Below are 22,644 nucleotides of genomic sequence, written 5' to 3'. Positions count from 1 at the left end.
TACCTATTTCCACGTGATCCTCATCTAACAAACTAAAATCAATCACCTAACTATTTCCACGGATCCTCATCCTCATCTAATGAACATGCCTTTTGCTTTTATTATTCTTCTTTTTATCAGAATCTAAGGTTGAGAAAATGAGGATGATGGATTGATGAAGACGATAACAACGTTGATAAGATGATGATAAAGAAGATTGATAATGACTGCTGATTCCATTTTGATTTTTATTTGGGGGTTTCGGAAAAGATTTTGGATGATGACGACATTCGATGAGAATTGGATACTAGCGAGAGAACAAAAACAATAAAGTAATTTAAGTTAGAAAAAGAATATGATTTGGAACAATGAATTTTGTCCTTTTTTTTAAAAGAATGGTCCTCGTTGAAGTTAAAAAGAATCTCCATATATGCATGTTAAACATCTTCGACGGGTTCCATCATTTCGAATTTGGGAAAATCAAGGTTCAAATGTATTTCGAATTTGATAATGACTGCTCATTCCATTTTGATTTTTGACGGCCCTTGTTTATTTTTATTTCGGGGTTTCGGAAAAGATTTTGGATTGAGTTACGGTTAATTTTGATAGACGTGTTATTTTATGACTCGGAGTTAATCTAAGACCTTTAATACAAAATAGGCAAATTAACGAAAATAACTCGATCTTTGTTAAGTCTTCTAAAAATAATCCAATTTTTCAACTTAGACATTAATAGTACGAACTTTGCATTTTCGTCATAAAAATATCTCATTAATCAACTAAATTGCATTTTAGGAGTTTAAGGAATGATCATCTGCAAAATGTTTTCGCAAATCGTTAAAATTTATTATGTAAAAGAAAAATTTAATCAAAATCAAAATTTTAATAATAATTTTAATTAACTCAACTCTAAAAAAAAACACAAATTCTCATTATAGACGGACACTATCCGTCTATACGTATAGACGGATACTATTTTCCCTCACAAAATATTCATTTATCATAAAGTGGGAAGCACATGGGGGTGTCCCACCTTGCCCCCCTACCCATTTTATTAGAGGTATTTACCCGTCTATTCGCCCCACCCGTCTATACCAAGACCTATTTAAAAAAAAAAGGAATGGTTGTTCATCCACATGGACGGTACCATGTAATGATCACATTAACAAAATGAACCAGAGTGAGCCCCTTTTTTCTCTTTCTTTTAAAAGATATACAAAAATAAAAACAAATTGGATTTTGATTACACATTTTTTACATTACATCAAATTTTAAAGATTTTGTAAAGGTTGGATAATTTGCTGCTTAAACATTCCCTATTTTTATTTCTGATAGTTATTTGTGTGTTCCAAATTTAATTGTATAATTGGGTAGTGTGTTTCAAAATAAATTTCATTTTGAGATTCTTAGTCGATTTTAAATTATTTTAATTATTGTTTTAAATATAATATTTTAACTCGATTTTAAGTTCAAAATTCAAAGACTTGATTTTTACCTCAAAATTTCGACTTGATATTCAATTTGTTTAAATCCGATTTCAAGCTTGTTTCTAGCTTGTTTGGACTCGATTCTTGATGCGTTTTAAACCCGAGTTTCTCTCCCCTGTTTTGCGAACCCGAACTCTCGCCTCTCCCTCGAGACCTCCCTTCCTTTGTTCATACACGAGCTTAGGTGAGAATTCGAGCACAAGTTCGCTCCAGTTTTGAACCAGAACTGTTTTCCCTCCATTTTAATCCATAAATCATCATTTTTGTACCAATTCTTTGCTTTAAGTCACAAACTCACACTCCCAAAAATCCAGAACATCTTTTAAACCAAAATTTCGTTAAGAAACAAAGTCACAATCTTGTTTTCAAAACTACCCTTAGCGAAGCGATAAAAAACGTGTTTGTTTTTTAAAGATGGAAACTTTTTCAAATTGCGAAAACCGTTGATAACATACTCTTGTTCAAATCTACATCTAACTACTTGGGAGATGTCCCAAATTACATGTTGAGGGTGCAAAAATTCCGTTCTTCTTCTTCTCTTTTCTTGTCGGTTTTTATTATAATTAGTTACTAGTCTTAAACTCGTGCAAATTACACGGGTATGTTCTTTTAAATTTGTTATTATTGACAATTAAGACTATTTTCATGTTAAGCGATTGTCTCGGGGTAGTTAATGATATGAAGAAGCGCAAGAAAGGGAGAAGCGAGCTTTTCCTACTCTATGACGATATTTGGAATTTTTGTAATTTATTCGATTTGGTTTTATTTACGTATTCTAGTAGAACTTTAATAGGCTTGCGCATGTGGTGGCTCATGCTACTCCATGGAGCATTGGTAGGCGTGTCTGGACGGGAAATTTTCCGTATGAATTTGTGGGCGTTATTTCTTCTTATTTGCATGATATGATATAACCTTTATGTTTTTTTTTTTTAAAAAAAAAAGACTATTTTCATGTTAATTAATTATCTATTTTTAAATTTAATTATCTTTAAAAATGAAGTTTTGAATCAAAGTAATAAACTCTCCTCTCTTCTAGTTAAACTAGTTTCATATTAAAAGTATACTTATTTAAGTTTCTAAAATTATATGAGCCTTCTATATTTCAAAATTTTGAAAGTATAGATTAACTTTATTATTTTATTTTGAAAGTACAAATGGAGGGCCCAAACCGAGAAAAAATGAGGTCCTAAATATGAATGCACAAGGGTATTATACTTCAATTTTTGTATTGAATTTAATCAATAAGGCTTATAAATTAGGTGTTCAAAAGCGGAGGCCCGGTTCCTCCGTCCGTGGTTGCACGGGGTGTTAGACGCCCTTGAAAATATTGAGCAAACAGATCGAACTCGGTAAGAAAACTAACTTGCTGAATCTAACTACATACCGCACTTTCAAACTTTAGGTAGTAGGTATAAGACTATAAGGTATGTTAGGAAATGTTGAACATCATGTACGAAATGAGAAAGAGTTTGCAGCATTCGGAAATGTTGAACATTAAGGCAATTGATATTCTAAGCATTAAATTAAGGCGTTTCAGTTGTTACTCCATATTATCAACCAGCTTATTTATTTGCCTAGTATAACTAACTTGTAATTTAGGATGAACATTAAGGCAATTGATATTCTAAGCATTATATTAAATTAAATTAAGGCGTTTCCGATCTTGATGGATGGTCTTGAACTAGAAGGCAAGGAGCAAACAACAATGGCTCTGACCTCTGAATCCTCAATAAGAAACGGAGAAGAAACTAATTAGCTTGGAACCAACATATTTTGCAATCGTAAACACATCATTGAACGTTAAAACCATGCATTCTGTGTTACGTAGGTCTAGTACATAATTTTGCAATCGACTTTAATCACATCAAACCTCTCAACCGCTAAATCAAAAACTAATAAGTATTTTATCACTAATTTGTAGTCGTCAACAGAGGATACATACCCAAATCCATAAGCTTTGTAATAGGCAGCGGCTAATTGAAAACATACGCTCTAGATACGTACATACACATTTGGAGCACTACTTGTTCAGCTTTGACGGGCAATCTTGTATGTACTCCCTCCGTCAACTATTCACTGGTACAGAGGGGGTAAGTATTTCTTCAATAATCAACCAATTGCTGCATCCAACAAGTTGAAGATAGATAATTTGGTTAATCAGTTTAACCAAATTATCTTTCATAATTATTACTTTTTAGGGATTTAGGTAGTCCTCTTAAAATGTTTAAATTAATGTTTGAAATTAGATAGTATAAATTTTTGAAATTATTTTTAGATTTTTATGTATATAGATTTCTTAAATACAATTTTCTATGTTCCATTTGTTTATCTTTATTTTTGGCACAACGACCAAGAAAAGAAGAACAATTGACCAATTATTAGGTGACAAGTTGATCAAATAGAGTGTGTAATACGGAGTATCAAGTTATCAATCAAAGATATTCCTAAAATAAAAAAGATAAATAATTGATTGAGATAATTTAAAATGATACAGGTAAACAATTGACTCGAATAGAGACATTATTAGTACGTGTGTAAGATGGCCTTAGTTATTGATCTAACTAGGTTTACATATATGATATATACACTTGTTGTATACTACTTGTATATATGCAGAGTATATCTTATGAATCGATAAGGCATGACTTAGACGATTTAGACGTCTTTACATAATAATGGGCCAAACTATTAAATTGGTAAAAAAGTGGAGGTGGTTTGCCAAATTGATTAAAAATTATAGAGTGTACTAATAAATTGGTAAAAAAGAAAAGTGAAGAATTATGACAAATAGGCCAAAAATGTTACATATAGCTTAATTTTCCATTATTCTAAATAAATTTGACAAAACTATCCTTTGCAAGGAATCCGATTTGAAAAAACTTCATCTGCGACGTACTTGTCCTGAGCAACTGAACTATGATCCCGATTTCCAAATAATAACACCTTACCCAAACTCGATCAAAACCGAATAATTGTTAAATCTTAATGATTTGACCCGGAAAAATAATGAAATCTAAAATGGTCAAATGTATTCACTAGGACAGAGGGGTAAGTATTTCTTAATAAAACAACCCATTGCTATCCATCCAACACATTGGAGATAGATAATTTGGTTGAGTTTAACTCGATAATTAACAGAAATTAAATGGGAAGAAGATATGATAAGTTAGGTAGATCGGGTAGGGTAGTCAGTAGTGTATTGAGCTTAGTTATAAAAGGGAGATAAGATAAGTGAGATAGGCGGGGTGGTTGGCTTGTTTTATTCGCATAATAGAGTCGTATTATTATTTAATTAATTTACAATGAAATTTATTCAATCCCTCCTATTATTAAAATTTTTCCTTTAAAAAACATCTAGCTAAATAAGGTAATAAATAAAATTTTCTTCCATTAAATTATTATCTTTTCAATGAATACATTCTTGTAAATAAACGCTAATTTTTTAAATAAATTCATAATTGTGATTTTTTTCATTAAAATAAAATAAAATTAATATTAAACTATAAAGTATAAGTTGCTAAATTTTCCAGTAATGCAATAATTATTACTATAAAGAATAACTTGACACATGCTTACTATTAACTTCGTAACAAAAAACATTCACTAAAAAAAATTCACAATTTAAATAATTTTTTTTATTTGTTTTCCGTTTCATTTTTTTGTTTCATGAGGTGCAAATTTAAAAATTCACAATTTAAGTTCACAATTTAAATAAAAATTTACAATTCACAATTGAGTGAACTTATAAATATTAATGAGGTGCAAATTTAAAAAGTATATAAATCCTCCTATATACTAAGATAATACAACTTCTTTAAAAAATTTCTTACAAAATGCTCAAACTTATGTATGGAAAAAAATTATATTTTCATTTATTAAACTAATTTTCCATTTAAAATAACCTATACATAAAAACCGTATCTCCTATTATTAATTTCGTGACGAAAAAAGATTTTTTTTAAAATAATTCGATGTAACTAAAATATTTTCATAAAAAAAAACACAATTCATGGAATTATTCAATTATTTTGATTAATTTTATTATTAGTTATTTTTTATAAAAATTTATGAGATATAAATCTAAAATCTATAACTAATACACTAAAAATTAAAAGACTTATATTTACCGCGCATTTGCGCGGGATCTACACTAATTTGGTAATAATTGAAACAAATTCTCGTTTTTATAGGCGAGTTTTTACGCATTTGTGAAATAGAGAGTGAACGAAACGAGATAGCTCGTGCGACCGAGCTCAACTCGAGAACTTAACCATGTCAAGCCGAGTTAACATTGGCTCCTCGGCTCGAAAATAAAGTCACATGCAGTTCGAATTTGTATTATTAATGTTCGAAATTAACCGTATAGATTTTTGAAATTATTTTTTGGATTTTTATGTATATGGATTTCTTGAGGACTCCTCATGTCCCGGTCATTTATTTATTTTTGTTTTTGACACAAAATTAAAAAAAGAAGAATAATCGATCAGTTATTAGATGACAAGTGAATCAAATCGAGTGTGCAATCCTAGAATAAAAAGGTAAATAATTAACTAAGATAATTTAAAATGAAATAGGTAATTAATAAACAATTAACCGGGACATAGGACTATTAGTGTATACAATGGCCTTAGTTATTGATCTAACTAGGTTTACATACATACACGATACACTTGCATATTATGTAAACCTTATTTACCCGTTTTCGATTGACCGGTACGGAGGGAGGGACTGACTACTGAGACTACTCGTATTACCTTATTTACCAAGTTTTCGATTTGTGTTTTAATTGGATCATTAATTTAATTTACGCAAGGGTATTTTGATCAAATTTAAATGTAAAAATAGTAAATTAAATAAGGTTTTTGTTTTTCGATCAATTTATCACAGTTTTTCATTTTTTTTTACCAATTTATCATTTTTTTAGCAGTTTGTCTTTTTAAGTTACTTTTTTCCTAGTCCTATATATAGAGTGGTGTACCTCGCTTTTTCTTCTTCCTCTTCAGATCAATTTTCATTAAGTTACTTTTTTTTTCCTAGTCACTTTCAATCACTACGCACCTTTCCTCCTACTGCATCAGCCAGGACCTCACCAGCCTCCAAATAAGCATTCTAATCATGGTTACCAAATTCGCTATGAATTCGTCCTTACCAATTGCGATTCGCTCTTATAAAATGTGTGTTATATGTATTTTCAGTAAACAACATGATATAATTCGCTTTTAACAATTCACGATTCGTAGGGCACCGAGCGAATTCGGTAACCATGATTCTAATTATACACAAAGTGTAACAAGTACTCTGGAAAGTAATCAACTACTCGTATATAAACATCTTTATTTTTTTTTTGGTGTTGACCAGGAGTATCCCCTACCAACAGCTGGGGTAATCTCCTCCGGGGTACTGAAGGCAATTTAATGGGTTGACCCCTCCCAAGTTTGACCTTTTTCATTCACAAGAGTCAGGAATCGGAATCGAACCCTGACCACTTGTTTAAGAGATGAGAGCCCTTACCACTCACACCAGTCAATATAATAAACTTGTTTTTTCTCATTGCTATTCTGATCCCCCGTCGTCTAACGGTGGTACACACTTGACAGCAAAGGAAAACAAGGCCTTTGAAATGGCCTTGGCAATTTATAACCGCGATACCCCTGATCGCTGGTCTAACATTGCCAAGGCCGTTGAACAAGTGAAGCGGCATTATGAAATCGTCGTTCAGGATGTTCAAGACATTGACAGTGGTAAAATTCCATTGCCAAAATATAAGGTTTTTTTTTTGGTGCTATAGCCAAAATATAAGGTTCACACAATTTTTTTTTTTTTTTTTTTTTTTAATAAATCATTAATCGAGTGGGTCGAAAAATCTAAAGGCATGAAGTGTGTCATAAGATGCGCAACAATGTTAACTGCTCTCTTGACAAACGAGAAAACGAGGCTCTCGAACTGGCCTTATTATTATACGGAGTAATTCAATTAAATAATTTAGGAAATTAATTAATACGTACTAGTGTACTACTCCCATTCCCATGCATGCATGTTGAGATATTGTACGTGTTTAATTTGGTGAAAAGAAATTACTCAAAGTATTTTCAAATTTTAAAAGTGAAATGATAAAGGGTAATTAAGGCAATTCAAGTATTACAATTAATTTAACCAAATTAAAAGTTACTCGTATTTTAAAGAGGATAACTAAAAGAATTTTACGGTTGTTATCAAACCACTTTTGTATATTGCATAATATGAACAATTCTTCCCCTTAATATGATCACTAGTCATCTCTTCCCAATCTTGTATGTACTCCCTCCGTCAACTATTCACTGGGACAGAGGGGGTAAGTATTTTTTTCAATAATCAACCAATTGCTGGATCCAACAAATTGAAGATAGACAATTTGGTTGATCAGTTTAACCAAATTATCTTCATAATTATCAGAAACAAGCCTTTGAAATGGCCTTGGCGGTTTATGACCGCGACACTCCTGCTCGCTGGTATAATATTGCCAAGGCCGTTGGTGACAAGACTATTGAACAAGTTAAGAGGCATTATTATGTAAACATTGACACTGGTAAAATTCCATTGCCAAAGTATATATAAGGTATAATGGAAAATATATATATAAACAAATAAAATTATCTTTAAAACTTAGCTATAAAAGGGAGATGAAGTGGACCAGATAAAGTGAGGTAGATAGGGATAGGGTAGTGATTGCTGGAGATTTAAAGAAAGGAAGCATCTCAAGTTAGTTAGTTTGTTTTATAATTGGTCTCCCTTGTGACGGGTTACCATTTGTGGCGGATATTTTGTGAGATAAAATGGTAACAAAATGGGTTAGTGGAGAAAGGGGACCACATGAATAGTGTTGCAGAGAGAGAAAAAGTGGGTACATTGTGAGGTAAAGTGGTATCCGTCACAAGCTTGTGACGGATATGTCATGTCTTCAATGAGAATTTGTGGTTTTATTAGCATATATAGAGTCGAATTATTATTATTATTTAGTTATTTCACAAAAAAATTTACTTCAATCTGGTAATAGTTGAAACAAATTCTCGTTTTTGTAGGCGAGTTTTTACGCATTTGTGAAATAGAGTGAACGAGACGAGACACCTCGTGCGATCGAGCTCAATTAATGTTGCTTGGCTCGATGCAAAAATTTACCAAAATAACGTACTCAGTATATGGCCCTCAACGCTAACCAAACGTGAAATCACACGAACCCTAGTTGATCCATTCAAAATCAAATTTATACTCCCTCCCTCCAAACCTGTCAAACGAGTCGGTTGAGCCAGTTACGAGTTTGGTAACTTCGATTCGAGTAAAAAAGCAGTCGAACATATTTTGGGTTTGAAAAATACTTGTTTTTAACCTTATATAGGTTGAGTTTGTATGGGTTTTGGGATTTTCTCGTAAAACAATTTTAAAGAGACTTAGACCCTTTCTTTAATTGAAATTGTTTGAACTGAACTAAACTTATTTAAATTGAATTGAATGGACCCATCCATGAGAATTGAATGAAGTGAATGGACCTGAGTTAATTGAATGGACCCATGAGAATTGAATGGATCTGACTTAATTGAGTTTAATGAACTGTATTGAATGGACTTGACTTAACTTAATCAACTAGACTAAACTAAATGAACTAACTAAATTGAATTTGTAAGAAAGAAATAATTTATATTATCTAATATAAACTGAATCGATCTGAACGGAACTTAAAAAATATTGGATTATCTTTACTATCATTATTGATTTTAAAATCATGAAAAAATGTTTGATTCTTAACAAAATTCATTTTACTAACTATTGACGTTTTCATCCTTAATTTGAAAAAAAATCAACTTTGCATGGAAATAGGAGAGGATGGAGATCAGTAAGCTAGTAAAGTTAAACTCTTAAACGGAAAGAATAGAAGTTAATGACATAAACCAACAGAGGTCCAGCCTCGTAATTAAATTTCAGGTCCTTATAACAATCTTTTGCATATTTAAGGTCCTTTTATCGTGCTTTACTCCCTATATAAGTGTTGTACTCTTCTTCTGCTTCTTCTTCTTTTTTTAATGTTGCAGGACGACGATCAATGAGGCAAGGCGAGGCTCATTGTCGATCTATATTGGAATAAAACAGTAGTATAGTTTATCGTCAGGTTGTCCTGTACCTGGCTGCTAGTAATTTCATGTCATTTCCTAGTGAACAATCTCTTTTTCTTGTAAACCAAATTATTAATTATTAATATAATGAAGATCAATCGATCATCTAGTAATTTACTCGGATAAATAAATTGTATTCGTAACTTCCATAATATTTTCGATTCTTATCGTAATGCGCAAATGTCGGAAGCTCGCTCGTAGCTGCATGAATACATGCAATCGTAAACACCATAAATAATAAAAGGTGCAGAAGCAGAACAAAAAACACGCGTGAATGAATTGTTGAGAGGTTTTAAAAACAAATTTTCGTCGGGAGTAGGCATACGATTAATGACACCAATAAGACTGAGCCTCTGAACAAAGTAAACAAGCAACTAGTTTTTTTTATAAGGTAGTAAGTTTTGAAAAGTGTAATTTATAAGAGTGTAATAATTAATTTACCCTATTTTTTTCTACAAACTTCTTTCTAGTTGTTTATTTTTTTCATCTTTTTTTGTTTTATGATAGTCGGATTTTCTTCTCTCATTCTTTTTTTGGAAGGTTTTGTGTGCTCCAATTTCATTTAAATGAGATAACCAGCAAAGTGCGTTGTGATGTTGTGTTAGTCTTGCGTAGTAACAATGTGTTAGTCTTGCGTTGTGAATTTGTGATGTCCTAAAAGACAACATTTTCATCCTAAAGGATGTCGTGTTAGTCTGGGACCTGGGTTACGCAAAAAATCGGGAAAAAAAAAATTCAATTGCCTTCGGGATGAGACCCTCATCAATCACATAATCACAGCATTGATGACCTTCTGAACAGCCAGAAAGTGCTGCTATATCGGTTACACTAACTGCATTGATCAGATGAGGGTGTGACCTGTCAAAATTCGACCCGACTCGAAAACCCGACCTGCCCGACCTGTTTTTTTGGGTTACATACCCGGTTTTTTCGACCCGCGACTCGTTTGATCCGAACCCGAAATGACCCGTTATTTTAGGATCGAGACCCGACCCGAACGGGACGACCCGTTGGGTCAAGGGTAAATCATGAATTTTAGTAAAAATATTAATATTTGAAAATATAGTTAAAAAATTATTTTTTATTACTTAAAATTAAAAATTCAACCAAAAAGTCAATTTTATATAACTTTTATAATATTTAATAATAAAATAATTATTAAAAAACTTTATTTTAATAATTATATCAATATAATTATTGTATATGATGAATATGATTAAAATAATAATTTTAAATATATTTTACTTTTTAAAAAAATCGTTTTAAAAAGACGTTATTTTTTTTGACCCGTATTCTTACCCTGACCCGACCAGTGACCCGTATGACCCGACCCGTATTCTGACCTGGCCCATATGACCCAACCCGGGACCCGACCCGTTTGACAGGTCTATACAGTGGTGGAAATTCCATTTTTTTTTTCCGAACTAAGAAACAATTAAAAGAAGATGCGTCTACTATTGCAGCTAAAAGACGCACAAAGGTGAAGCAGTAGGAGTTTGCCGTTAGACGAACACACAAAACACAGCCATAACTCGAACACTTTCCAAAATCCAAACTACAAATCCCTAATTTCCTAATTTCTCAATCTCATCTCCAAGTTATAAAATCAGCTTCTCCTCTCTGCAATTCAATCATTCCCTCTAAATTTACTCTCTTCTTCATCTGTCTTCGTAATCCTACTTTTTCTCTGTTTTCTCTGTTAGTCACAATCATGAACAAGAGAAACAAAGCTGATACTTGTTCGTTTCAATATGTTGAAAATCTTAATTTTAAAAAGCACAAAACAAGTTTTGAGATGAATTTCAAACCGTCATATAATGATCTTTTTCCAATGAAAGTGCACCCAAGTATTTGGCCCTGCTTGTACTTAAAAGTCTCAAACTAAAAGCCTTTAGGTCCCACAATATGAATCCACATTCAACTAAAACGAATAAGACAATAACCATCACTAAATGTCTAAAATCCAAGTTCATTTACTTTCCGAAATCAACTTTCAACAAATTACACTTCAAAATGCGATACAACTGAGGTTGCGTCTCTATAATTCGTCATGTGATCCACAAGATAATCACAATATTTGTAGCTTCTGTAGCGCTGGGGTTCTGCTCCTGGGCGGCCAATGGCAGCAGGTTTCACGTCGGTGTCATTACTTGGGGCTATGGCATAAGAGATTGATGTACGTCCCCTTTCAGCGTTCACAAGCACTCTATGAACGGGTGCTTTGAGCACATTGTTACTCACAACCTGCATTTGATTTCCTAGTGTTACAATCAATGCATTTCGTTGAGCCTTTACGCTCTGCCATTGATTGTTTTTAAACACTTGTATCCCGTGACCACTTTCAAATGTGATCGTTAGCAGATCGGGATTTCTATGCCGAGGTATTCCGCAAGTTAATGTAGGTTGTGGACAGCGCGGATACGAGTTTATATTTAGCCTTCTCACCGACGTGAGTCCTTGCTCATCAAAATAGCTTTCGCCAAGCTCAAGACGTTCACTGATGAAACTTATTAATTTTTCAGCAAGTGGTCTGACTTTTGAAGCATAGTATCCAACAGAAGAGCTACATATGGAAAACAATTGGTGTATATTAGTTAAATTTTCTCGTAAAATTTGCTGAGAAATAATTAGTGTATAATAGCTTTCGCCAAGCTCGCAGGGAAAATATTTTTGTTTGTGGTCATAGGCTCATAGCCGGTCGGCCTATGGGCATCTAATTTGTCATCTATTATCCATATTACTATACTTTTATGACGGGTTACCATTTGTGACGGATATTTTGTGAGATAAAATGGTAACAAAATGGGTTAGTGGAGAAAGGGGACCACATGAATAGTGTTGCAGAGAGAGAAAAAGTGGGTACATTGTGAGGTAAAATGGTATCCGTCTTCAGCTTGTGACGGATATGTCATGTCTTCAATGAGAATTTGTGAATAAGTTAAGTAAGACTCGTTTAAATTATCACGAATTCTCACTTCTATCCGTCTAAAGTCGTTGACGGGTCAAATATTACACTAATTTTATAATAAGACAAATAATAAGTTGGATGTTACCACCTTGTCTTATTATGTAAAGTGGTGATATTTGATCCGTCTACACTTTAGACAGATATACCCGTCCAAAGTGAAAGTAATTGTTAAATTATTAACAAAACTTACTTGAATTTGGATGCATGATCAGGGATATTTACGGTTTGTGAGGTTTGTGAGGGCGAGTAGAAGAACAAAGTGTCCCTCCAATATTTTGCTGTAGGATGAAGTCCTGAAAAATGGACATAACTGCTGGAATAACTGCCGGAATATTCACTTTTTAATTCTGCAGCCTTGCTCTTGAGTTGATAAATGGGTAATTCAAAAAAGTTTGTTGCAGCCTGCATGGCCCTTTCCATCACTCTTGGGGCGATTCCATGATTGGTGACCTTGTAATTACGTAAAACTAAGTGTTAAATTATCAAGAACAACATTATGTGCTTAAAAGATTATATAAACAATCACTCATATCCAGTTAATTCACTCTACATTTTTAATTAACACACAATTAAAATAATTAATAAATTAAAATATCCAACCCAAATTTATACTCCCTCCGTCTCAAATCACAATCATAGATTTACGTTTTTAAAATAATTAACCCATCAAAATAAAAATTACCAATGATTAGTAAATGGATCAAAATTAATATTAAGCAAGTCGTTTAAATAAAGTCGATAAAAAAAGCGAACTTATAAATTAGAGTGGCCTCATAAACCACACGTAACAAACTCTACATGGCCTTAATAAGTTCATATATAAAAATATATACTCCATTAACAAACGGCCTCTGTCCTCTTTAGTCTTTCCTACGACAAAATGATTGCATTTATCAAAAAAAAAAAAAAATCCAATAAAAATTACCGTGATTAGTAAATGGATCGAAATTAATTTGTTATTAACTAGTTCAAATTTTGAAGATAAGATAAGAGAAGGGAAATGAGAATATTTGAGCATACTTGAAATATGCCATCAGTTATGGCTGCTTGATAGACGGAGTCGAGGACTATTGGTGGCCGAGGATTCATACCCCAACTCAAACACACCAGGTCAGCTACTCGTAGGTCGTGGATTGGTTCCTCATATAAAGGAATAGGTAATTCACGGTCGAGCAATTTATAATCTAATGGGAATTGGTTACCTTCACTTAGGAATTCCGCTAATAGTTTCATTTTTTTGTTTTTTTTTTTTGATTTCCTGCAACTTAGGAAGAAAGAAAGTAGGTGAAGAAGATTAGTATTAATCTAGTAACATAGGTTGAAGATGAAGATTTATGATTGTAATGAAGATGTATAGAAATGTATGAATTGTATTGTAGAGAGAATATAGATGAGAGAATATGATAATGAGTAATCTGAGTAAATTGTATTATGAAACTTATGTTTACAATTGTAAGGAGTACAAGTGTATATATAGAGATTCTGTTATATTAGTCAACTAACAGTCAACTATTAACTAACAGTCAACTGTTATATATGCAGTGGATGCAGTTGATGTTGGAGATGTTTTGGTTATGAAAATTTTGAACAATCTGTGGGGGTATTTATACACACATGATCACCTACCACCTATTTCCACGCCTCATCTAACAATCAAACCAACGATTCGTTCTACTATATCCTGCGATGTAACTTAAGTGTTGAGAGAATAATTGGAAGGTGAGGATAATAACGAAGACGTGTTGTAACTGTTCTTCTTTTTCTTCTTTAAGCCGTTGCCGCTCATATTGATGCTAGATGGAATTAATGAACTTTTTGCTTACACTATTACCATAATTCCTACCGTATTGTATTACACTATTACCATAATTCCTGCTGTATATCAGTCACTATCAATATAAATGGATTTTTGTGAAACCGAAATTCTTAGCGAACGGCGATATTGCGGGTCGTTTTTTGCACAAACCACGGAACTAATAACTCGAACAAAGATGTGTATATGATAAGGGAAGTGAGTAGAAGAGAATGTGGGTTGTATTTCGTCATTTGGTGGTCGGAGCAAGGAGAACGGAGACAACGAAAGTAGCTTGTCAAGTATGTTAATATACAAGCTTTCTCGCTGTCCTGGACAGCGAGTATGTACAGGTCCAACTTTTGTGCATTATGCTTGTTTTTGCCTTTTGCCCTCTATAGATTCTCGCTGTCCGGGACAGCGAGATATGTCGAATTTCTTAAAAAAAAAAAAAATCCCGGAAATGGTGACGTGGACTCATTTTTGGTAAATAGTTTGAAATCCGCCCTATTTTGTTAAATATACCACATCCAAATATTGAAGCGAACCCGTCTATGTATGTGGCCGAGCTCATTGATGCGAATACGGGTTCTTGGCGAGAAGATATTTTGAGTGCTCTGTTTTTGGAAGAGGAGGTCAGGAGGATACATGAAATCCCGTTAAGCAGAGATTTACCCGAAGACCAACTCTATTGGTGGCCTAGCAGGAATGGGGACTACACCGTAAAGTCGGGTTATTGGTTGGGAATGAGACCAAACCTCGAACTCGAAGCAAATGAGCAGGGTAATGCCACTCACAAAACGAATAGGGGGGGACAAGGTGGGGGCACCCCCATGTGCTTCCCTCTCTCCTCTATTTGAGTCATTTGTGAGAGAAAATGGTATCCGTCACTCCAAAGTGACGGATACGTGCCGTCTTCAATGAGATTTTGTGTTGAATAATAGGCATCTAACTACATACAATCCCACATGATCACCTACCTATTTCCACGTGATCCTCATCTAACAAACTAAAATCAATCACCTAACTATTTCCACGGATCCTCATCCTCATCTAATGAACATGCCTTTTGCTTTTATTATTCTTCTTTTTATCAGAATCTAAGGTTGAGAAAATGAGGATGATGGATTGATGAAGATGATAACAACGTTGATAAGATGATGATAAAGAAGATTGATAATGACTGCTGATTCCATTTTGATTTTTATTTGGGGGTTTCGGAAAAGATTTTGGATGATGACGACATTCGATGAGAATTGGATACTAGCGAGAGAACAAAAACAATAAAGTAATTTAAGTTAGAAAAAGAATATGATTTGGAACAATGAATTTTGTCCTTTCTTTAAAAGAATGGTCCTCGTTGAAGTTAAAAAGAATCTCCATATATGCATGTTAAACATCTTCGACGGGTTCAATCATTTCGAATTTGGGAAAATCAAGGTTCAAATGTATTTCGAATTTGATAATGACTGCTCATTCCATTTTGATTTTTGACGGCCCTTAGTTTATTTTTATTTCGGGGTTTCGGAAAAGATTTTGGATTGAGTTACGGTCTATCCTTTAATACAAAATAGGCAAATTAACGAAAATAACTCGATCTTTGTTAAGTCTTCTAAAAATAATCCAATTTTTCAACTTAGACATTAATAGTACGAACTTTGCATTTTCGTCATAAAAATATCTCATTAATCAACTAAATTGCATTTTAGGAGTTTAAGGAATGATCATCTGCAAAATGTTTTCGCAAATCGTTAAAATTTATTATGTAAAAGAAAAATTTAATCAAAATCAAAATTTTAATAATAATTTTAATTAACTCAACTCTTAAAAAAAAGCACAAATTCTCATTATAGACGGACACTATCCGTCTATACGTATAGACGGATAATATTTTCCCTCACAAAATATTCATTTATCATAAAGTGGGAAGCACATATGGGTGTCCCACCTTACCCCATACCCATTTTATTAGAGGCCTTTACCCGTCTGTTCGCCCCACCCGTCTATACCAAGACCTATTGAAAAAAAAAAAAGGAATGGTTGTTCATCCACATGGACGGTACCATGTAAAGATCACATTAACAAAATGAACCAGAGTGAGCCCCTTTTTTCTCTTTCTTTTAAAAGATATACAAAAATAAAAACAAATTGGATTTTGATTACACGTTTTTTACATTACATCAAATTTTAAAGATTTTGTAAAGGTTGGATAATTTGCTGCTTAAACATTCCCTATTTTTATTTCTGATAGTTATTTGTGTGTTCCAAATTTAATTGTATAATTGGGTAGTGTGTTTCAAAATAAATTTCATTTTGAGATTCTTAGTCGATTTTAAATTATTTTAATTATTGTTTTAAATATAATATTTTAAGTCGATTTTAAGTTCAAAATTCAAAGACTTGATTTTTACCTCAAAATTTCGACTTGATATTCAATTTGTTTAAATCCGATTTCAAGCTTGTTTCTAGCTTGTTTGGACTCGATTCTTGATGCGTTTTAAACCCGAGTTTCTCTCCCCTGTTTTGCGAACCCGAACTCTCGCCTCTCCCTCGAGACCTCCCTTCCTTTGTTCATACACGAGCTTAGGTGAGAATTCGAGCACAAGTTCGCTCCAGTTTTGAACCAGAACTGTTTTCCCTCCATTTTAATCCATAAATCATCATTTTTGTACCAATTCTTTGCTTTAAGTCACAAACTCACACTCCCAAAAATCCAGAACATCTTTTAAACCAAAATTTCGTTAAGAAACAAAGTCACAATCTTGTTTTCAAAACTACCCTTCGCGAAGCGATAAAAAACGTGTTTGTTTTTTAAAGATGGAAACTTTTTCAAATTGCGAAAACCGTTGATAACATACTCTTGTTCAAATCTACATCTAACTACTCGGGAGATGTCCCAAATTACATGTTGAGGGTGCACAAATTCCGTTCTTCTTCTTCTCTTTTCTTGTCGGTTTTTATTATAATTAGTTACTAGTCTTAAACTCGTGCAAATTACACGGGTATGTTCTTTTAAATTTGTTATTATTGACAATTAAGACTATTTTCATGTTAAGCGATTGTCTCGGGGTAGTTAATGATATGAAGAAGCGCAAGAAAGGGAGAAGCGAGCTTTTCCTACTCTATGACGATATTTGGAATTTTTGTAATTTATTCGATTTGGTTTTATTTACGTATTCTAGTAGAACTTTAATAGGCTTGCGCATGTGGTGGCTCATGCTACTCCATGCAGCATTGGTAGGCGTGTCTGGACGGGAAATTTTCCGTATGAATTTGTCGGCGTTATTTCTTCTTATTTGCATGATATGATATAACCTTTATGTTTTTTTTTTAAAAAAAAGACTATTTTCATGTTAATTAATTATCTATTTTTAAATTTAATTATCTTTAAAAATGAAGTTTTGAATCAAAGTAATAAACTCTCCTCTCTTCTAGTTAAACAATTTCATATTAAAAGTATACTTATTTAAGTTTCTAAAATTATATGAGCCTTCTATATTTCAAAATTTTGAAAGTATAGATTAACTTTATTATTTTATTTTGAAAGTACAAATGGAGGCCCGTTGCACCGAGAAAAAATGAGGTCCTAAATATGAATGCACAAGGGTATTATACTTCAATTTTTGTATTGAATTTAATCAATAAGGCTTATAAATTAGGTGTTCAAAAGCGGAGGCCCGGTTCCTCCGTCCGTGGTTGCACGGGGTGTTAGACGCCCTTGAAAATATTGAGCAAACAGATCGAACTCGGTAAGAAAACTAACTTGCTGAATCTAACTCTGTACATTACAGACACATTCCGGTTTATTTGTGAGATACACGCCAAAACTACATACCGCAGTTTCAAACTTTAGGTAGTAGGTATAAGACTATAAGGTATGTTAGGTGGCTAGATACGATAACACTACTTCCTTTAATTTAAAACCATAACACCCTAAACCAAACGTAATCCTCAAACAATATAATTTAAAATGACGTACTTAATTAATTATAACCAAAACGTTTCTATACTTATATGAATTATGATATTGAAATAAGCAACCCAAAAAATTTATTAAAAATTTGGAGTTACGAGTGTTACCTTTTACTAATGCCTATATTAGCTAGCCCTACGGGCTACGCCCCTACCCAGGACCGCTATGAAAGTGGACCACTTGTGTGACAGCGTGAATGCGTGATTATTGATTTCTTTATCAAGAATAAAAACATCATCATGTACGAAATGAGAAAGAGTTTGCAGCATTCGGAAATGTTGAACATTAAGGCAATTGATATTCTAAGCATTAAATTAAGGCGTTTCAGTTGTTACTCCATACTAGTTTTAAACCCGTGCAAAAAATGCACGGTGTAATAACATGTGCTATCATTGGATATAGGACTATATAAATGTGCGTTATTAAATGTGAATGTGCGTGACAATGTAAATAAGTCTTTAATTAGAGATTCAACGTACATGTAATTTAATTAACGTTAAAGGTAATATGAAAAGAGTATATGACTTTTACAATAAATCTTTCTTAAGACGCAAGATCATACGCCTTAAACTTAAGACGAGGTTTAATACATATCACTCACAGTGTATATAAGAATGCATAGGATAAAAAAAAAACATATTTGACTTATATATATACTCAAGTGGTATTGTACTTGACCCGTAGACGGATAATGTCGTATTAAATGAGAATTTACGCGTTTATACTATCATTTAATGATAAATTAAATTTTATGGGTGTTTCTGGATAAACACACAAAAATGAATATTGATTAAATATGAATGTTATATATAAATTAATTTTCAAAATATTTGTTTTCAAATTTTAAAATGATAAAAAAAAAAAAAAAAAAATCCTTATTTGCACCAACTCGTTGCATAAACCCAAGCCTATACACTCAACTTGTTGCATAACTTCATGAAGCTAATTTACCCTCTCCAATTTATTACTCTCCTTATTAAAACCATAAAGCCTCCAATAAGTCTAATTAATACACTGAAATCTTTCATTTGCATTATGGAGAGTGAGTCAGTGAACCCAAAAAAAAATTGTGTCATTCCTCACATCTCTCATTAAATTTTCTCAACCTTCATTTCATCCTTACCACTACGTCTTCTCTCTAACTCGTCTACCGTCTCAGCGTCTTTACATATTTGGCTTCAAACTCAGTTCTCAAGTATCAAAATTGTTGTTTTTGTAACGAAAAAAATGTGTCCAAGCATGTCAATCTAGTGATTCTTTTGTAAGTAATAGTGCTTTAATTTGTAAGTATGTTTTAAGCATGATTCTTTTTAATTTTGTTGGATGATTTAAAGTATTGTTTACATTAATTTTAGCTTGATCTGTCCTTTTTATCATTATATTTATGCGTTGTTTGATTCATATTTTTTTTATTCAAGAATTCTTTTTTTTTCGAAAAAAGGTTGTTAAATCTAGCTAAATAATTGCTAGATGCAATCTTTTTGTCAATATTTGTTTAGTCATTTTAAAGAAAAATTGGAACTTTATATTTTTTTATTTATGATTCACGATTAATTGATAAGATTTTCTCACTAAATCTAATGTTAGATTTAAAGATTTCTACATTAATTATCCTGTCAATTAAAGTTTACGCTTTTTTTCACAACAAACACAATAATTTTTACAGTAATTTTAATGTTATTATTACTTATTGTACTGCCATAAATTCTTAAATGAGATTATATCATGGTAAATTTAGATTTTATTCAATTTAATTTTATGAGCACATAATTGATGTGCACTTATCATTAATATAATTTGTAAAAATTATTTGCAACTTTTTAACATTGAATGAATCTTTATTAGCTTAATATTTGTAAATTATTTGTGAGAGACAAAAGCAAAATTAATTAATAATTAGGATGAGAAAGGAGGAGAGAGACTAATTAATTAACTTAACAATCATGGGGGGCCCTACATTCAATTCACTCCCTAAAATTTTGCAGCCAATCAGAAGCCAAGAAAAGACCTGACTTTTATACTATGTAGATTATCAACCAGCTTATTTATTTGCCTAGTATAACTAACTTGTAATTTAGGATGAACATTAAGGCAATTGATATTCTAAGCATTATATTAAATCAAAAACTAATAAGTATTTTATCACTAATTTGTAGTCGTCAACAGAGGATACATATATACCCAAATCCATAAGCTTTGTAATAGGCAGCGGCTAATTGAAAACATACGCTCTAGATACGTACATACACATTTGGAGCACTACTTGTTCAGCTTTGACGGGCAATCTTGTATGTACTCCCTCCGTCAACTATTCACTGGGACAGAGGGGGTAAGTATTTCTTCAATAATCAACCAATTGCTGCATCCAACAAGTTGAAGATAGATAATTTGGTTAATCAGTTTAACCAAATTATCTTTCATAATTATTACTTTTTAGGGATTTAGGTAGTCCTCTTAAAATGTTTAAATTAATGTTTGAAATTAGATAGTATAAATTTTTGAAATTATTTTTAGAATTTTATGTATATAGGTTTCTTAAATACAATTTTCTATGTTCCATTTGTTTATCTTTATTTTTGGCACAACGACCAAGAAAAGAAGAACAATTGACCAATTATTAGGTGACAAGTTGATCAAAAATACGGAGTATCAAGTTATCAATCAAAGATATTCCTAAAATAAAAAAGATAAATAATTGATTGAGATAATTTAAAATGATACAGGTAAACAATTGACTCGAATAGAGACATTATTAGTACGTGTGTAAGATGGCCTTAGTTATTGATCTAACTAGGTTTACATATATGATATATACACTTGTTGTATACTACTTGTATATATGCAGAGTATATCTTATGAATCGATAAGGCATGACGTAGACGATTTAGACGTCTTTATATAATAATGGGCCAAACTATTAAATTGGTAAAAAAGTGGAGTGGTTTGCCAAATTGATTAAAAATTATAGAGTGTACCAGGGGCGGGGGGGGAAGTGAGGGCACGTGCCCTCACGTGACAAAAAAAAAAAGAAAAAAAAAAAAAAAAAAAATTTTTTTTAAAAAAAAGACGATATTTGAATTTTAAGTATTAATGTTGTCCGCAAATTTTTTTTTTCTTACTGTGCCCCCCCTTTACTCAAATCCTGGATACGCCACTGGAGTGTACTGATAAATTGGTAAAAAAAAAAAAGTGAAGAATTATGACAAATAGGCCAAAAATGTTACATATAGCTTAATTTTCCATTATTCTAAATAAATTTGACAAAACTATCCTTTGCAAGGAATCCGATTTGAAAAACTTCATCTGCGACGTACTTGTCCTGAGCAACTGAACTATGATCCCGATTTCTAAATAATAACACTTACCCAAACTCGATCAAAACCGAATAATTGTTAAATCTTAATGATTTGACCCGGAAAACTAATGAAATCCAAAATGGTCAAATGTATTCACTAGGACAGAGGGGTAAGTATTTCTTAATAAAACAACCCATTGCTATCCATCCAACACATTGGAGATAGATAATTTGGTTGAGTTTAACTCGATAATTAACAGAAATTAAATGAGAAGAAGATATGAGAAGTTAGGTAGATCGGGTAGGGTAGTGTATTGAGCTTAGTTATAAAAGGGAGATAAGATAAGTGAGATAGGCGGGGTAGTTGGCTTGTTTTATTCGCATAATAGAGTCGTATTATTATTTAATTAATTTACAATGAAATTTATTCAATCCCTCCTATTACTAAGAGAATAAAAATTTTCTTAGTTTTCCTTTTAAAAAGCATATAGCTAAATAAGGTAATAAATAAAATTTTCTTCCATTAAATTATTATCTTTTCAATGAATACATTCTTATAAATAAACTCTAATTTTGTAAATAAATTCATAATTATGATTTTTTCATTAAAATAAAATAAAATTAATATTAAACTATAAAGTATAAGTTGCTAAATTTTTCAGTAATGCAATAATTATTACCGTAAAGAATAACTTGACACATACTTACTATTAACTTCGTAACAAAAAACATTCACTAAAAAAAATTCACAATTTAAATATTTTCTTTTATTAGTTTTCCGTTTCATTTTTTTGTTTCATGAGGTGCAAATTTAAAAATTCACAATTTAAGTTCACAATTTAAATAAAAATTTACAATTCACAATTGAGTGAACTTATAAATATTAATGAGGTGCAAATTTAAAAAGTATATAAATCCTCCTATATACTAAGATAATACAACTTCTTTAAAATTTTCCTTACAAAGTGCTCAAACTTATGTATGGCAACAAATTATATTTTCGTTT

General features: G+C 32.0%; 1 protein-coding gene across 1 annotated transcript; it reads right to left on the bottom strand.

The window, feature by feature from the left end:
* Positions 1-11,567: 11,567 nt before the first annotated feature.
* On the bottom strand, positions 11,568-14,136 carry LOC141641867 (flavanone 3-dioxygenase 2-like). The gene is made up of 3 exons (XM_074450533.1): positions 13,599-14,136; positions 12,769-13,028; positions 11,568-12,173 (listed from the first exon to the last, which is right to left on the bottom strand). The coding sequence occupies exons 1-3, from the start codon at positions 13,809-13,811 to the stop codon at positions 11,612-11,614; spliced, it is 1,035 nt and encodes a 344-aa protein (XP_074306634.1). The 5' UTR covers positions 13,812-14,136; the 3' UTR covers positions 11,568-11,611.
* Positions 14,137-22,644: the final 8,508 nt, after the last annotated feature.

The sequence above is a fragment of the Silene latifolia genome, chromosome 1 (genome assembly GCF_048544455.1).
Source record: "Silene latifolia isolate original U9 population chromosome 1, ASM4854445v1, whole genome shotgun sequence".
NCBI lineage: Eukaryota > Viridiplantae > Streptophyta > Magnoliopsida > Caryophyllales > Caryophyllaceae > Silene > Silene latifolia.
Note: the sequence above shows the minus strand (reverse complement) of the source record. Positions and strands in the feature narration are given on the sequence as shown.